General features: G+C 41.7%; 1 protein-coding gene across 2 annotated transcripts in view; it reads left to right on the top strand.

Moving 5' to 3' along the window:
* Nucleotides 1–15,229, top strand: part of CACNB4 (calcium voltage-gated channel auxiliary subunit beta 4) — a 107,162-nt gene that overhangs the window by 61,578 nt on the left and 30,355 nt on the right. Inside the window, exon 1 of one of the 2 annotated variants that reach the window (XM_050899778.1) lies at nucleotides 11,929–11,964. The exons of the other annotated variant lie outside the window; for it this stretch is intronic. Within the exon in view, the coding sequence (XP_050755735.1) occupies nucleotides 11,929–11,964 (36 nt within the window). Of the gene's footprint in view, nucleotides 1–11,928; nucleotides 11,965–15,229 lie in introns of those variants that run through there. 2 annotated transcript variants of the gene reach the window in all.

The following is a 15,229-nucleotide window of genomic DNA, read 5'->3' as shown; positions in this document are numbered from 1 at the left end:
CCCTGGTGAGACCCTTAGCAAAACCTGTGAGAGATGGGCAAAAGCAAAGTGGATGGGATGACTTCAGAGGAAGTCATTGCCATCTAAATATAACTTGTCACAGCAGAGAGCTGCAGTCCTCTGTGTAATAAATGGAGTTTGGCTGTCCACCAGGTTTCTTCAGTGAAGGATTACAAAGCACGTGCTATTAGGAATTTGACTTCTGTGAGATGGGGGGCCTGGTACAGAGCTGGAATACCTACAGACCTGCAGGGCTTGTTTGTGTCTTACAAACTAATGGGTAGTTGCAAAGCCAACCACTCGTCTGCTTGAGCACTGTTGGTGAGTGTGTGGTTTTACTAAATCAGCTTTGGGTCAAATCGTGAGACAGTTCAGCATGTTCTAAACCACTTCCGTTTAAAAAATAAAAATAAATATTCAAGATTATTTTGGTTGTATAAAACCTGATGGTGTGGGAAGTGGTGACACCACGGTAGAAGAAAATCAGGACACTGTAATCATAAAAATCCTTAAAAAGATGTATGTTCTTTAATTTAACTGTTTGAAGTAGGAAAAGCATGCAGTGAAAACAGACAGGTGGCTAGGATCTTCTCGACAATGAGGTCTCAAGGAAAATTCCACTTCTTTCCTCACATTTATAATACTTGGAAGATTATTGTATTGAACATTCCTGCTTCAGGGGCTGAAGTCTTCTGTGTGTTTGCAACCCAAGGAGACATGTACTGTTTTTTTGCAAGGCTGAGAAAAATCGTTTTAGCCAATGAACGGGAGAAAAGAATGACTGAGATCCTTCATTTGACATTTCTTACCCTGTCCAGTAATGCCAAGTCAGCGTAAGTGTGTTGTGCAGAAGAGATGACAAGGAGGGAGGTGATGGCAAGGGTCCTCGCTCCGGTTGTTGCCTCTCAGCCATTTGGCAATGTAATTCTGTGAGTCTCTTCCATGCAAACCATATTGCGAGGGCAGCAATTTGAAAACAGCGGCAATCTGGCTCACCCTACCTACTTTGTTTCTGTGCCATCAACTTCTGCACTCGGGTCCCGTTTACTACAATAAGGTCCCTTATAGACATAATCTGTGAAATAAAAACTGGAGGTCACAGCATATAGTGAGGAAAATGAATGTCAGATGTCCACGTGCTGCTGAACAGTCCTCCAGGAAAATAAACTTACCTGTTACATCTGAGCTCTCTAATTTTTTCCTTTTTCTAAAGGAAGCAGCAGAAATACCAGCCATCCTCAGGCACAGAAGAAAGCGTAAGTAACAAACGTCTGCTTGGTCACTTCCAGCTCCCTCTGTGAATTAGCTTTTTGGAAACAGATCGCCGTCTGTTCACCAGAAAAAAAATAGAGGCAGAAGTAGAAAGTAAATTTCAAATACTTCAAACTTCAGGGCTTTTTTTCTTCCAGGGAGCAGTTTGAAGGGTGTTGGGTAGTTCTTGTTCACTTATTAAGTGATCAGAAACTTAAATTCTAATACATACTTCTTTCCTTGTCTGTAAAAACAAGGCTTCTAGTTAAAAGTGTGCTGTGTCCAAAACTCCTGGCTTGATTTGTGCCACTAACTGAATGAAACTCATCCTTGGCAAAAGGTTGGTGAAGGTTTATCCATGTATAAACCTTACACAGAGTAGGTTTTGAGGCTTGAGGTGTTGTATGGGCTTATTGTGGTCCTCTGCTCAGAGTAAATTTCATCCAGTGGAAGGTAGATAAGGTGGAGGAGGGGAGAAGGGAAGAGATTCAAGGATGGAAGGACAAAATTGCGACTGCAACATCAAATTGGTGAACTTCAGTGAACTCTAAGAGATTGCTGAAGGCCAGTTAGAGAGGGAGAGGAGGTGGGTCTGCTTGGGAATCATCTGTGGGAGGTGAAAACTGGCTCATGAACCTAAGATAACATGCGTGGCTTCTCTCAGCTGTACTTACTTTTGTGTATTGGTATTTTGGAAAGCTTCAAGCTGGATTAGTAGCCTAGTAGATTGATGGGAAATACTATGTTTAAATATTCCACATGCCTGTTACTGTATTTAGGTTGTATTTTTAATCTGTCTGCTTGGCAAAGGTAAGCTAGGTAATAACAACTGTGTTACTTTAAAAACACCCGCTTGTTCTGGCACAAGCGGGAGGTCTCTCGTCCCATTCCGTGTATACATCCTTCAGTCCTCTGTAGTGGCCCCTGTGTCAGGCCGTTGGTGTTGCTGCCTTTGTGGCTAGATACAGAGTTCTTTAGCAAAATTTTGTACTACTTTATTCAGGCAAAACAGGCTAGGGTGGGGTATTTTTAAAGCAGTGACTAGTATGTTTTGTTGTTACTCCCCTGTGGGCTTTTTATAAAGATCCAAAGTCTAAAATCTCACAGAAGTCCTGTAGAGGCAAATAAAACAGTAGTGATGATCTCTTGAGATCATTGCTCCAGAAGCATTGTTACTGGCCTGTTGACAAACTTATGTTGTCATAACCCACCCCCCCACCCCCCCCAAAACAGGCAAATGATGTTGGCCTTATCACCAAGTGCTTCATTGCCCCCATGAAGTCCCAGGGTGTGATTTTTGGGGTGATGCTTCCTGTGCCTGACTTCAAAAATGGTTCTAAACCCCTGACAATGATAACATACTCATTATTCAGTTCACTGTAAAAGAAAAAATGCTGATTTATAGACATACCAAAAAACCCATGATGGCCTCTATTCAAAGGTAAAGTAAGTATATGTGAGAGCAGTCCCAGGACAGGGTGCAAGCAGGCACAGCTCGGCACAGGGCAGCCCGGTTTTCACAAAGGCGACGTGGTGATGTGAGTGCACCAGGGAGAGAAAACAAAGCTAAGCTAGATGAAAACAAAAGAGAAATGGGGATAAACTTGAACAGAGCAAAATAAGAGGAGAAATGGGAGCTAATCCTCTTCCAGATTGCCAAGTTAAATGTCTGTGATGCTGTAAAAAGGAACTAGATGTAGGTGTGATTTAAAAAAAAAAAAAAAAAAAAGTGGTCCAACCATTTCAGCAAGAATGCTTCATCACAGCCAGCATAGGAAAGCACTCATAATATTTTCAGACCTGCTGCTTTGCTGTCCTGCATGTCTCTCCGCTCCAGGACACTGCACTTGGAGCACAAGAGATCTCTGACAATAATGCAGAGGAGGCAGGGGGAGAGACTGGGGCCTTAGGGAGTGCCTTAGAAATACACCATATTATTTCAGGACTTCCTGGCTGAAGACTTTATGCTGTATGTCTGAGGAAGCGTTCTGGTAGACCACATATGGTAAACACAGATGCTTGTGTAGTTGGCAGTATGATTAAGTTTAGATTGGGGGCAATATTTGTCTCTCTTCCCCCCCCCCCCCCCCCTCCTTCTTTTCCTGAAAACTTATGGAACATTCTTGACTTCCTAATGTGTTATTGGGGACAGATGCAAAGCATCATCTTTCCAGGAGAGCTCAGTTAGCATACCAGGTGCAATTTTCTTAGCTGGTATATTATCAGGTGTCATAAACCCCAATAGTAGTAGCTTCCCCAGAGCCTTGGGAAGATCATTCAAGACTTTCAAGAGCCAAAGTAATTAGAAAAAATAAAGCAGTGTCTCTATACTATTGCAGCTTTAGTTTGGTGCCTTTTGTCACTGAAAAATACACCTTTTTTTCTCTCCTGGGTCTTCTGAATAGCTTTCATGAAAAAGAGGGACCAGCTGCAGAGATTGAAGCAAAATTCAGACTAGAGGTGTTCAGCTGTTGATTCAGTTACAGGTCTAACTACAAGCAATTGGCATAAAACACGGATCAGAGCATTCCCAGACAGATCTTTGCTCTTTTATGGTTGAACAAAAAAATGGAGTTTGAAAGGCTTGTGTATTGTTCAAATTTCGTGGTTCGGACACATTTTTGGAGAAAAACAATCTGAGCCTGTAGCCATCTATCTGGCTGTGATCTTCACCTTTCAGTTTGCTTGGAGACTGCAGAAAAAGTGCTTTGGGTGTTACTTCGTGTGGGAAGATCTGAATTTAAACTCTTTCTTGGAGGGGGAGAAGAATCCTCACCCCAAAATAAAAATAATTAATTTGGAGGGAGGGGTAAAAGAAGGATAAGCAGATAGTCATGTCTGTCGTTGTCCAGTTCTACTGTGAATGCCACAGGCAGACACATTGTAGATTATGGCAGCCTCACGTTGCGAATATTTCAGGTTAGAGATGCCGCAGAGACAGTCTTTGTTTCTTTCCTTGGGACAGAGTGCTCCAAGGCTTAGTGCCAGGGGAGACCCGGCCAGACCTCGCCTTGGAGCCGAATGATTTAACTGCAGTTAACCAGCGGCTGTGGCAGGGGGGACTCGTACCGGGACTTACTGCTGTTTCCCAGGATGGGTTGTAACTCCCAGCGAGGTAGTGCTGGGACACAACTCAGCCGAGTCCTTGTGCAGGTGCTTGCACAGACTTAGGTTACACGGCTGTAGTCAGAGGAACGTGATGGGCTTTGCTGAGTAAGAGGATGGATGTAGGCATGTGCTTAATTGCTTTGCTGAATAATAGGCCCAAATGATAACAGCAGCTAAGAACTGTTCTTGTGAAGGGCACCAGCTAACTTTTGGTACCCTCAGCTGTTTTATGTAGTTGTTGCCAGCAGAGGTGAGGGATCTGGAGCAGTTGGATTAGTGCCACAATGCATTTAACAACTTACTTATTACTAATACTAATGTGTAAATGCATTTATATGGTCAAGAGAATGGAAACACTCACAGACAAACTAGTGAAACATTTTGTCCGTCTCTGTACTTCAAGTAGTTTATGCTGCCCTTTTTGCCACTAAAATATCTAAGCTTTGTCTTGACTGATTAGCATTTGAGGTTCCGGCAAAGGCAAAACAACATTTGAGTTTGCAGTTATTTATAACATAAGAAATTACATCTGTCAAAATGTGAAAAGGAAAAGTTTAGAACAACTAACATATTCAATGACCACTATCTCAGGCTTCTTTTTTGGTCTACATAGATCTTTAAACTGTAGACCTTTTCCATGTGTAACACCTAGTGAATGTGTATCTGTAATGCATGTCAGGCAAAATCTTGTACGTCTTGCATGTTCATTTGAACATTACAGAAAAAGATGTAGTATTTTGGCAGTAAATGTATATATTACTCGTACTTTTTTTTAAACCAAATTTCTTAGATGTAAAAACACAATCTGTGCTGAACTGAAGGCAGCTTGAGAAAGGAGATGTGACTGCAAGATTTTAAATTGAGGAGAAAAAAGAGATCCTGAAAAGAAATGTTACAACAGTTGCCCTATTTTCTAATAATTAGTATTCATAAAGAAAAAACATGTTCTAACTACCTAATAATTTCCAAATTGCTGAGACACCTAATGAGTTGTCTTAAATAAATTTACCAAACATATAGAAGGAAATAATTACTGAGCATTTAAGTCTGAAATCACAACTCAGTGCAAAATAGTTATGCAGCTGGCTTGTGTGTTTGTCAGTTATTCAGCAAGAAAACGATTTGGTTGGGAACTGAACCTTGTCCTGTTTGGACTTTCAATGGCACATTCACGTTGTCTTTTAGATGTGAATTTGTGAAAAAGTCCTACTAAAATGCTTTCCTACAGCTCTACTGGAGCTTGTTATTTAACATTACAACAGCTGTAACAGATTCTGTAGTTCTAGGGGGATATTAATAATTCTAGAGGATATTAAAAGCAAAATAGGGGCTGTGCTTCCAGTGTAATCTCTGCACCTCATTTTGCAAAGCCTTTACATGTGGGAATAACCCCTTTGGTTTCATTAGTGCAGAGGGTTACTCCTCCTGCCTTGAGCTCCCACAGAAGTCTCACTCCAGCGCTTAGGATAGGACCTCTCTGCAGTATTTTACTTGGGTTGTTCTTCTAGCACACGCAGATTTTTCTGGCCCTGACTTTGGTTGCAGCACAGTGTGTTTTCATGCCAAATGAAGAGATACCCACTGTTTTGTATTTGCCTCTTAATTACATCACCTGCCCAGTAATTAAATTTAGCTGCCCACCCTGAGTGCTGAGACCAGGTGAGCACCAACGGCAGTCAACAGTAGTGGCCACTGTTATTTAAATGTGAGGTTTTTTAAAGTCCGCAAGTTTTGGTTCCTGTTTTCATGTAAAAATATGTTAGTACTTATCCTCTGTAACACCTGTCTTTGTGGCATACTTATAGTAGTAACCTCTGTGAGTTAAACCTGAATTTTCAGGCAGTGCGAACAATACAGATACTATGACTAGCTTGTGTAGAGGCTAATCTTGTGCAGAGGGACTGCACGATGCACATGGACCAGTGAGATGGTTTATGTTGGGTCTTGAAGTGAACTGCATCTGCAAGGAATAGGTCTTCTGTTTTTAAAAAAAAAAAAAAAGCATAATTCCTTGAACGCACGTGGCATATGGCAGCATATGGCCCTGCAGCCAGCACTGTGCCTATTTGTTCTCCTTTTGCTTTGTCAAGAACTTCGTCAAGTTTCTGGGAACTTGTTAAGGAGGTACACAGCCTCATGTGCGATGCGCATTGACCTCAATTCTCGCTGAAAGTTGCAGAGGACTGAGGACACGTGGTCTTTTTTCAAGTTGAGGCTCTAGTTCTTGATGAATAAATCTTGTGTGAAAGGGAGGTAGAGGATGGGCTAATGTAACCTTCCTGCTAATGAAATCAGTCTTCTCGGGGTAGCTACTTTGGTTTTTGGCTACTTCCATTGTCAGAGTGTGAAGAGACCTCAGCCCCAACTAGGGACAGAGCTATGGTCTGGAGTTAAATAGGCTTTAGGATATATCTTTTGTTTCTGAGCAGTGCTGACGTCCTGAATCACACTGAAGTTTGAGCAGGCTGTCGTTGCTCATTATTGAAGATGGGAGCATAAATGATTACGTGAGATTTTATTATTCTTTTTAAAGTGAATGAATGGAGCAGTGCCTGCAATGGAAAAGAAGTGACAAAGCAACGAAGAAAAACAATCTAATAGTAATAATAATAACAATAAATCTTGAGTTGCTTAAACCTTGCAATATATGGCAAATAGGGCCACCTCTCTGACGGGGTTATATTGACCTTTTACCTGCGTACGCTGTTCTGGTAGTAAAAAAGAGTCTTCTCTCATTATTTCCATGCACAGACATGCCAAGTTCAGAAGTATTGTATGTAGGTAGTTTTAAAGACCTGTATCACAATGTAACTTGAATAAGTAATTCTCTCTAAATACATATCCTGAAAAATAGCCAGCAATTTTTGCCTTATGAAAAACATTACTCTTGTGGGCAAGATATGGTCGCCAAAGACGGGCTTTGTCTGCCTAGGTTGGTGCTGTGGCTAAGAGGGGACTGTGAACAGGCAGGGACGGCCGCTCCCGCCTCGCACAAGGCGCACAAGGTGGTGTTGCTTTGAGCTGAGCTTTGGCCTGCTCTTCGGGCCAGGAGCAGCAGGCTCAGCACAGAGCACTCTGCACCAGGGGTTTTGAGATCTCAGCTTTCTGTTCTGGTTTGGGAGGATGAAATCTTGAGATTTCATCTGTGTGGCAGGAAGCATGCTTTTGTACAAAATACTGTTGGTTATAGTACTCATGCAGATAACTTGTTATTGCGAGACATACTGAATGCAGCTAGAACAAAAATGGTACTGGTTTGAAATGAACTCTTCCCTCTCTTGCTGCTCAGGTAAACTGAGTAATCGTGCCTGGTGTGGGCTGGAATATGGTTTGGCTTGAGAGCAAGGGTTACTTTGCTGTTTTCTGTGTTTCAGCCTAAGCCTGAATTTCTTGGGAAATTAACAAAGTGTCTGGAAGCGGCCCCTTCTGGTAGCAGCCTAGCTGTGAGTGATAACCGTGTGGCATCCTAGCACCCCGCCGGCCCCTTCCAGGAGCACCGTATTTCATGTGCGGGTCTCTGATCAGAGGTTTCGGCAGCTGGAGGAACCACAAGCGCTAAAGTGCCCAGTTGATCATGAATGGCTCTATTCAATGGGAAGAAATGCTTTCTGATTCTTGCAAAGCAAAGATCCTAAAAAATTCAAGCCCCCTGATAGTATGTATTTAATCCAGCCAAAGTGACTAGTAGTAGCCAGTCTCTCTATGATTCCATATCTTAACCAAGAAATGAAATTTCAGCTCCTCTGCACGCAAGTTTAGCATTTCCTGGGAGAGCTGTAAGAACAGCTCTAGTCCTAAATGTGGTACTTCCCTGCTTTTGTGGGAACTGGAGGTAGGGGAGAGATCCGTGAGTTACAGTGTCCAGCTTTATATATGGACATTTGAACGAGCTGGATGTTAAAGGACACGTCAAGATTGCACCCAGAAGTCTACTTCTGTTGCTTTGATTCTTGGTAATATAGTTTGTTAAAAAAAAAACCAGCCACAAAGCCACCGCAGGAAGCCAGATCCACTGTATTGTCCCTCTCCTCCAGGGTATGTAGGAGCCTGCAGTTCCTCCCAACCTTTGCGGTTCTGATTCTGCCATACAGTGTCAACATAACGCAGCAGAATCAATGTGGAACAAATTGCAACATAAGACAAGTTCCCGTATCTGTATATCCATCTGTAAATGTAAATTTTTCTTTTACTAATTATTACATTAGTTGCAGGCTTCCTGTGCAGCGGGGCTTCTGTGCACTATCCATCAGTCTGGATTTTGCTGGCTGTCCCCAACCTCGCAGAGACAGTAATGTGACAATGCAGGCTGAGTGTGAAAAACAGCATGTAGGAGAACGTCGCATTGTGCTTTACAAGGCCATGTTTGTCTGTTTTCCAGTATAAAACAGCTAAACAATGATGAGCAATCTTGTTTTGTACAATATTGCTCTCTTAAACCTCTGTTGTGCTGTACGTGTGCTCGCACACTTGGATGTCTGCTAGAAAATTTGTAGTTGAGATCCTGACCAGTTTAAAAGCATTGGAGCGACCTCTGGTTCAGGTCTTCGGTCTGCTGTGTAACCTCTGCGTTCAGCATCAGGACAGGATCTTTAGGATCTTTGGGGCCTTTGTATACTGTGTCTTGAAGGAGGTGAAACTGCCTTGAGCATCTGAAAACCTGTAGGGAAGCTTGAAAGGTACGAAGTGCGATTCCTGTTGTGGGGAGGAACTAAGAGGAGGCACAGGAGGAGAGACAGGCTGGGGTGAGGACAGGATGGGACAGGAGTGATCTTTTTTCCCCTGAAGTATTTCATGCTGTCCCTAGCTCTGATATTACTCAAACTCCAGCAAACCATTCAAAATAATTGGCTGCCTCGAGGTGTGCTGCCAGTCCTGATACTTTGTCATTTTAAAGTGCTATGGATTTTCAAAGTGAACTCTCTGTTATTGCAAAGACATTTTTCATGTTCTCAGCTGAAAACAACGTGTGCATATGAACACAGATACTAGGGCTTTCCTCTTCAGTGGCATGTATGCTTTGTTAAGCATAGTGATTGCCATGTGTGCTCAATGTCTGCTTATTCCTGGATAGAGAGATGCACTCAAAATGCCCATAGCTAGTCCTTCCGTAGGAGAAGGATGCCTACAATTAGACAATGCTGCCCTGTTGTCTTGCTTAATGGATAAGGCAGAAGCTTTTTCTCTGTGCAGGGTATGTTTTCAGAAATGCTTTGTGGGTTGTGATGGACTCTGCAGCACCCTAAATCTTTTCAGAAGAGACTGCATGTCATCTGGCTTATTGGAGCTCCTAATGGATTGATGCTTTAATTGCACAAGCTATATGACAGAGCATTACAAGTTATGGCTGGATAGAGAGCAATTCAGATCTGTATATTTATGGCAGTTGGAAAAATGATTTGCAGCCTCACGGAAGTCTTTATTTTTTTCCCCCTTCTGAAACCGTAACAGCTAAAGGTTGATCTTTTCTTCTGCTGTTCTCTTCAACAAGCAGGAAGGCTGGACCTGGCTGGCTGTTGTTTGTAGTGTCCAGGAAGAGAATGCATGTGAACTTTTCCTCCCTAAACAGGCTGGGGCATAGAAACACCATGTTTGCTAGGAATATTGTGTTACCCTTTCCAGTCATCCAGCCACGTATCCTTCAGCAGTCTCAAGTGTAAGACCAGTCAGTGAGCAATAGGGACTGATGATGTACTGTTATTTTGTAGTTGGTGAATAAACAGACCCGCTGTTCTTTCTGCTTTACCCTTTTTCCCTAGCATTTTTGGGATTGCTTCAAACCTCAATGTTTTTATCAAAGCTGAATTATACTAATTGATGAGAGAGGAAAATGAATGAGGGAAAAAATAAATAATAAATTGCAAGAAAAATGAATTCACAGAAGCCCAAAGTAAAAAGGCTGTGAAATAAGAAACGAGTCTTTCATTGCCTTGAATAATATAATTATCTAGCAAAGCCTCTTTCCTTCAAATTGTCAAATCTGCTGTGCACTTGAACTCATTGCATATGCTCCCACTTCACAAAGTTCCTTTATCTCGCAGGGGGTTGTGAGGTTGAGGCTGGGGAACAGTTAGCGTGATAATAGGTCCTTGAATATTATGTGCAAATGTGAAACCGTGGACATACGCGATATGCCCCAATTTATCAGCTTGCTGCTCTAAGCAGTATGAAAATAAAGAAATTAAAGGGTCTCTCTGATAAAGTTTTGGTGTACAGAAAAAGATGGGGAATGCCTTCTTTCCTCTCTCTTCTCTTCTCACTTCCTTAAGACTACTAACATAATTTGGTTTTCATTGTGTGGTCAGGCAGTCAGTTATCCTTTCCCAGCTGTGACAAGACCATGGATGCATCATAGTATTATCACATCCATTGCAGTTTCAACAAATATGAGCTGCCAGTCCAGAACTTCATTGCACTTGGTGCTGTACAGGCACGAGTGTTTGTGTTGGCTTGTTGCACAATATTCTGTCAATATTGCAAAATATTGCTGTCAATATTCTGATCTTCAATCAAAAATTTTAAACAGAACCGAAAATTAAATACAAGAAGTGATGCTTTTGTCTGTGCACGGTTTTAAAAAATCGTCAAAAGCTGGACTTCGGAAGATAACAAGGGTTATTTTTAATTTATGGACTGCTTGTGTTACAGTAGTTCCTGGAAGCCTTAATCAGATTCTGAGTCCCATTTTGTGAGTAGAAGTCGCTGCTGCCAGGAGTCCAGTCTAACCACAAATGCATCTTGGCTGGTGAATGCAGAGTGCAGAAATCAAGGGTGGTGTTAACAGAAGCATCAGAGATGACTGGGAAGTCAGTGAGATGACTTGCAAGGGTAAATGTACATACCCGATAGGACTGTGTAGTCTTGCTCAGTGCGGGGCAGTGATGGAGCTGAGAAGAGTAAACCTTAATCTTCCTTGGTCTTCTGCTCTGACTGAATGTGGACTCTCGCATTCCTTTGCCCATGCTTACAGTACGTTCCAGAATGCCAATTTTCATTACTTACCTTGGACTGCTTTTTCTGTCCATCTTGCTGCCATTTGCAGAGTCGTGCCTTGTTTTCAGCGTGATGCTGCAGTTCAGCATCATGTGAGTCACAGTCCTGAGGCTGCATCTTTCAGATAAGCCACTTGCTGTTTGGCATAACTTGCAAGAGAAGGGATCATGCAGATGTGATTGTACCAATCCACATCATTTGGCATACAGGCAGTGATTAGCATTGAAGAGCAGCCTGGGGTAGCCTTGCAGTATCAGCTGCTTTGGTTAAGACTACTTTGTTCTGACAGCATTAAATAGGTCAGTGCTCAAACATATACCACTAAAAGCCAGTATGGGAAACTGCACCAGCATAGGTATCTATTTCTATTAAATTGCCTTACAGAGCTACACTGAATCATATCCAGAGGACTTGAATAAATACATAGATGTGAGCCTGTGCACTTTTTGTTCACCATTTCCCCGCAAAGATGATTTCTGCAATCCACCTATGTGCGTGATGCTGATATCTGTCCTGTCAGTGATGTGTTCTGTGCCTTGTTCTCATACACCTTTCAGTACATAGAAAAGTAAGGGGGAAATGACATGGTCAGAGAGCACGTGGGTGAGAAACAGTGTCTGCTACTCTCGATGACAGCAGTAGTGGCTTTGTCTCAGGCTTCAGGCATGCCAGGATGTGGTGCATTCCTGTTGCAGTGTATTATGCCAGGTAGGACTAAAATCTTGGAAAGAAGCCCATTCCTACTGCAGTATATTATTTGTATTTATTATTATGCCTTTTGATTTATTATTTGGAGAGTGATTACTTTTCCTTCTTCCTTTCTGCTGCTATTGAAGCTTTGTTGTCTGTAAGTAAAAACTGTGATGATCAGCAGCTATAAAGCAGTTTGTATCTTCAGAGTGTTTAGTGGACAATAAATAAGCTGTTCTTCTCTACCATAAAGTTGGTCCATCTTTGGAACTGGTCTCGTTCCTTTTTTCCTTTTCCTTTTTTCCTTTTTTCCTTTTTTCCTTTTTTCCTTTTTTCCTTTTTTCCTTTTTTCCTTTTTTCCTTTTTTTTTTTTCCTTTTTTCCTTTTTTCCTTTTTTTCCTTTTTTCCTTTTTTCCTTTTTTCCTTTTTTTTTTTTTTTCCTTTTTTCCTTTTTTCCTTTTTTCCTTTTTTCCTTTTTTCCTTTTTTCCTTTTTTTCCTTTTTTCCTCCTTTTTTTCCTTTTTTCCTTTTTTCCTTTTTTTTTTTTTTTTTTCCTTTTTTTCCTTTTTTCCTTTTTTTTTTTTTTTTTTTTTTTTTCCTTTTTTCCTTTTCCTTGTTTTTTTCATTGCTTTGAACAATGCAGGCTCTGGTATGGAGGACAGGCTATAATTTTAGGACTAGAATATTTGACCATATAAATTCAGTCTCCCATTAATAGGCTTCCCCTTCAGTTGCTGAACAGGGATGTAGGTTGGAACAGTAGGCTAGGCAGGGGGTTTCCTGCTACCCATTTCGCCAAGGTGTGATGAGTTGGCATGCTTTGCACTCTCGCTTTTGATCAGGGAAGAAATGTTCTTATGCCTCTGTTGGTGATGCATTTGGTAGCTGAAGTTTTAATCTTGCCCCCAAGATGGGGAGAGAGGAATAACTGGCAGCCACTGAGCAGCCGGAGAGGTGTCTTTGGTGCATGCCTCGCCAAGTGCTGTGGCTGGTGAGTTCCCTGGTCTCTGCTACATCCCGAAGGAAGCAGAAGGAAGAGCAGCATGTCTAGCTTCCGAGCTCGGAAAAGCTTGTGCTACTGCCAGCAGCTAATGGTAGTTTTCAGCCTGTTGATGTTAAACTTGTTCCAGCTCAGGACCCCAAACGCGTGTGTCTCTGCAGACACCCGGCTGCTGAGAGGCACTCTTGCCCTTTCCAGCTCACCTTGGTGTGCAGGGTGCAGGGTGGCCGGCTGTCCTGGGAAGGGATTTTTCTGGTCTGTTAAGATCATAGCTGTGTGTTAGCTCGTTAGGCGAATCCTGTTCTTGACATAGAGGAAATCTGCCCTGCCTGGTGACAGTACCATGCTTATGGCCAAGTTATGAGTATGTGACAAGAAGAGAGCATATGCTCGTCAGTGGTTCATTGCCAGAAGTCTTCTAATGGATATATATTCACATCAATATTTAAGAATATGTTAATTTACATGGAGAGTAAGAATATTGACTTCTGTGGTAGATTACATAGAATATGTGTCTCTGTGCTGCAGGATATAAATCAACTTAAGGAAAAAAAATTGAAAGACATAATGCTGTAGAATGGCACTTTTGGAACACATATAGAGTTACAGATTTTGGAGCTCTGTAGAGAGATAAATATATAGTTATATATGATATACGTCTTCAATTTATTGCTAGAAACGTGATGACTTAGAAATTATTTGTTACACTGGTTATATAATACAATACAGCATACATATTCCTGCACATTACTCCTTTCCCTTATTTAAAAAGAGAAATGGAGTCTCTTAGCAGTGGTCATATGTTGCCATATATTCCTCCTACTGAGTACAGTACTGGGGCCAGATCCTTCTGCAGCTCTGCGTTATCCTGATCCTTTTGAAGTTGTTTTTTTTTTTATGGTAGTGTTTTGTGTAGTTATTTTTCCGAAGACATGCAAAATATGTAGGCTAAAAAGTTAGACTACAATGCAAACTATATGTGGCTCTTTACGCTGCATATATAAACTTTATATACTGACTTTTATAGCAGCCATTACCAGCCGAGTGCTTTGATACAGAACCTGGGGAGTGTGTGATTGCTGCATGTCACCTGCAGCGAGTGCAGAGTGTCGTGCTGAGGAAGGTGAAATGCAGACCTCTCCCGTGCTGGGAGCAGACTAACGACCCAAACACAAATTAGTCAAATGCTGTATTGAACAGAACAGGATTCTGCAAGGCTGGAGTCTGGCTTAAGCAAAGGCCGTCGTTCACCAGACAGACATATTAATTTATTATTAAAAATTCCATTTGCTTGGGAAATGGCTCAATAAGGGGCATATATTTTCTGTTCAACGTTTACCTTGAGTGGAAAGTTAGACCTAGACTTTAGGATTTTGAGATCTTTGTAGGAGTTTCCTCCTATAGCGAAAATCTACTTCACCTTTTGTATGAATGCCCAGTCGTACATGCCTCCTTCAGTGGTGCTCCTTGAAGTCTAGGTTCAAGTCCTAGTCTTGCTAGGCTTCTGGGTCAAGTGTGTGTTTGAGGTTTTGGGGAGAGGGGGATTGGTATTTCAGATTCATCATGAGTAAACATTCCCTTGACCTTACCTTATCTATTTTGCAAGATTAAACCCCTGTCTTTCAGTTGGCTCCACGCAAACATAAAGATCAGCTGTGTAGGATGCTGGAGTCAGGTTGCTTTATAAAAAGAAGAGAGGAGCCACTGCATACTTCAGATCTTGCCAGGCGTCCTGAATAATGTCCTAGACAAAAAAAATTTAACGGTGGCAGCACTTTATTTCCTCCCTTATAGGCTGTTGCATTCTGCTGCTGCTTGTGTGTGCTGTTTTCATTTCATATCATTGTATAGCTTTTGTGTTGCCCTGTTGAGTAGCTTTTAATAATGCGACTTTTGATACTTTTTCCCTCTTGAAGCACAGAACAAAGCTTTATGTGAGTGGCACCCACAGCAGGGAGGGAAGAACTTACACAATGGTACTGTATTTACAGGGAGGGGTAATTCTAACCAAGCTTTGTAATACCTTAATTATATCTGATGTGACCTAGCCCTTGACAATCTTGAATCTAAGGTTGTCAAACAGGATTTAAATACTATAAAGATTTCTGGACAGTGCCCACAACTGAGCTGTATTTCGCTGTGTCAGTAAGAAAGTGAAGAGATTCTTTGAAAGTGGAGAGAGAGGTTTTTC

This window comes from Gymnogyps californianus, chromosome 7 (assembly GCF_018139145.2).
Source record: "Gymnogyps californianus isolate 813 chromosome 7, ASM1813914v2, whole genome shotgun sequence".
Classification (NCBI taxonomy): Eukaryota; Metazoa; Chordata; class Aves; order Accipitriformes; family Cathartidae; genus Gymnogyps; species Gymnogyps californianus.
This window is presented reverse-complemented; position numbering and strand designations above follow the sequence as displayed.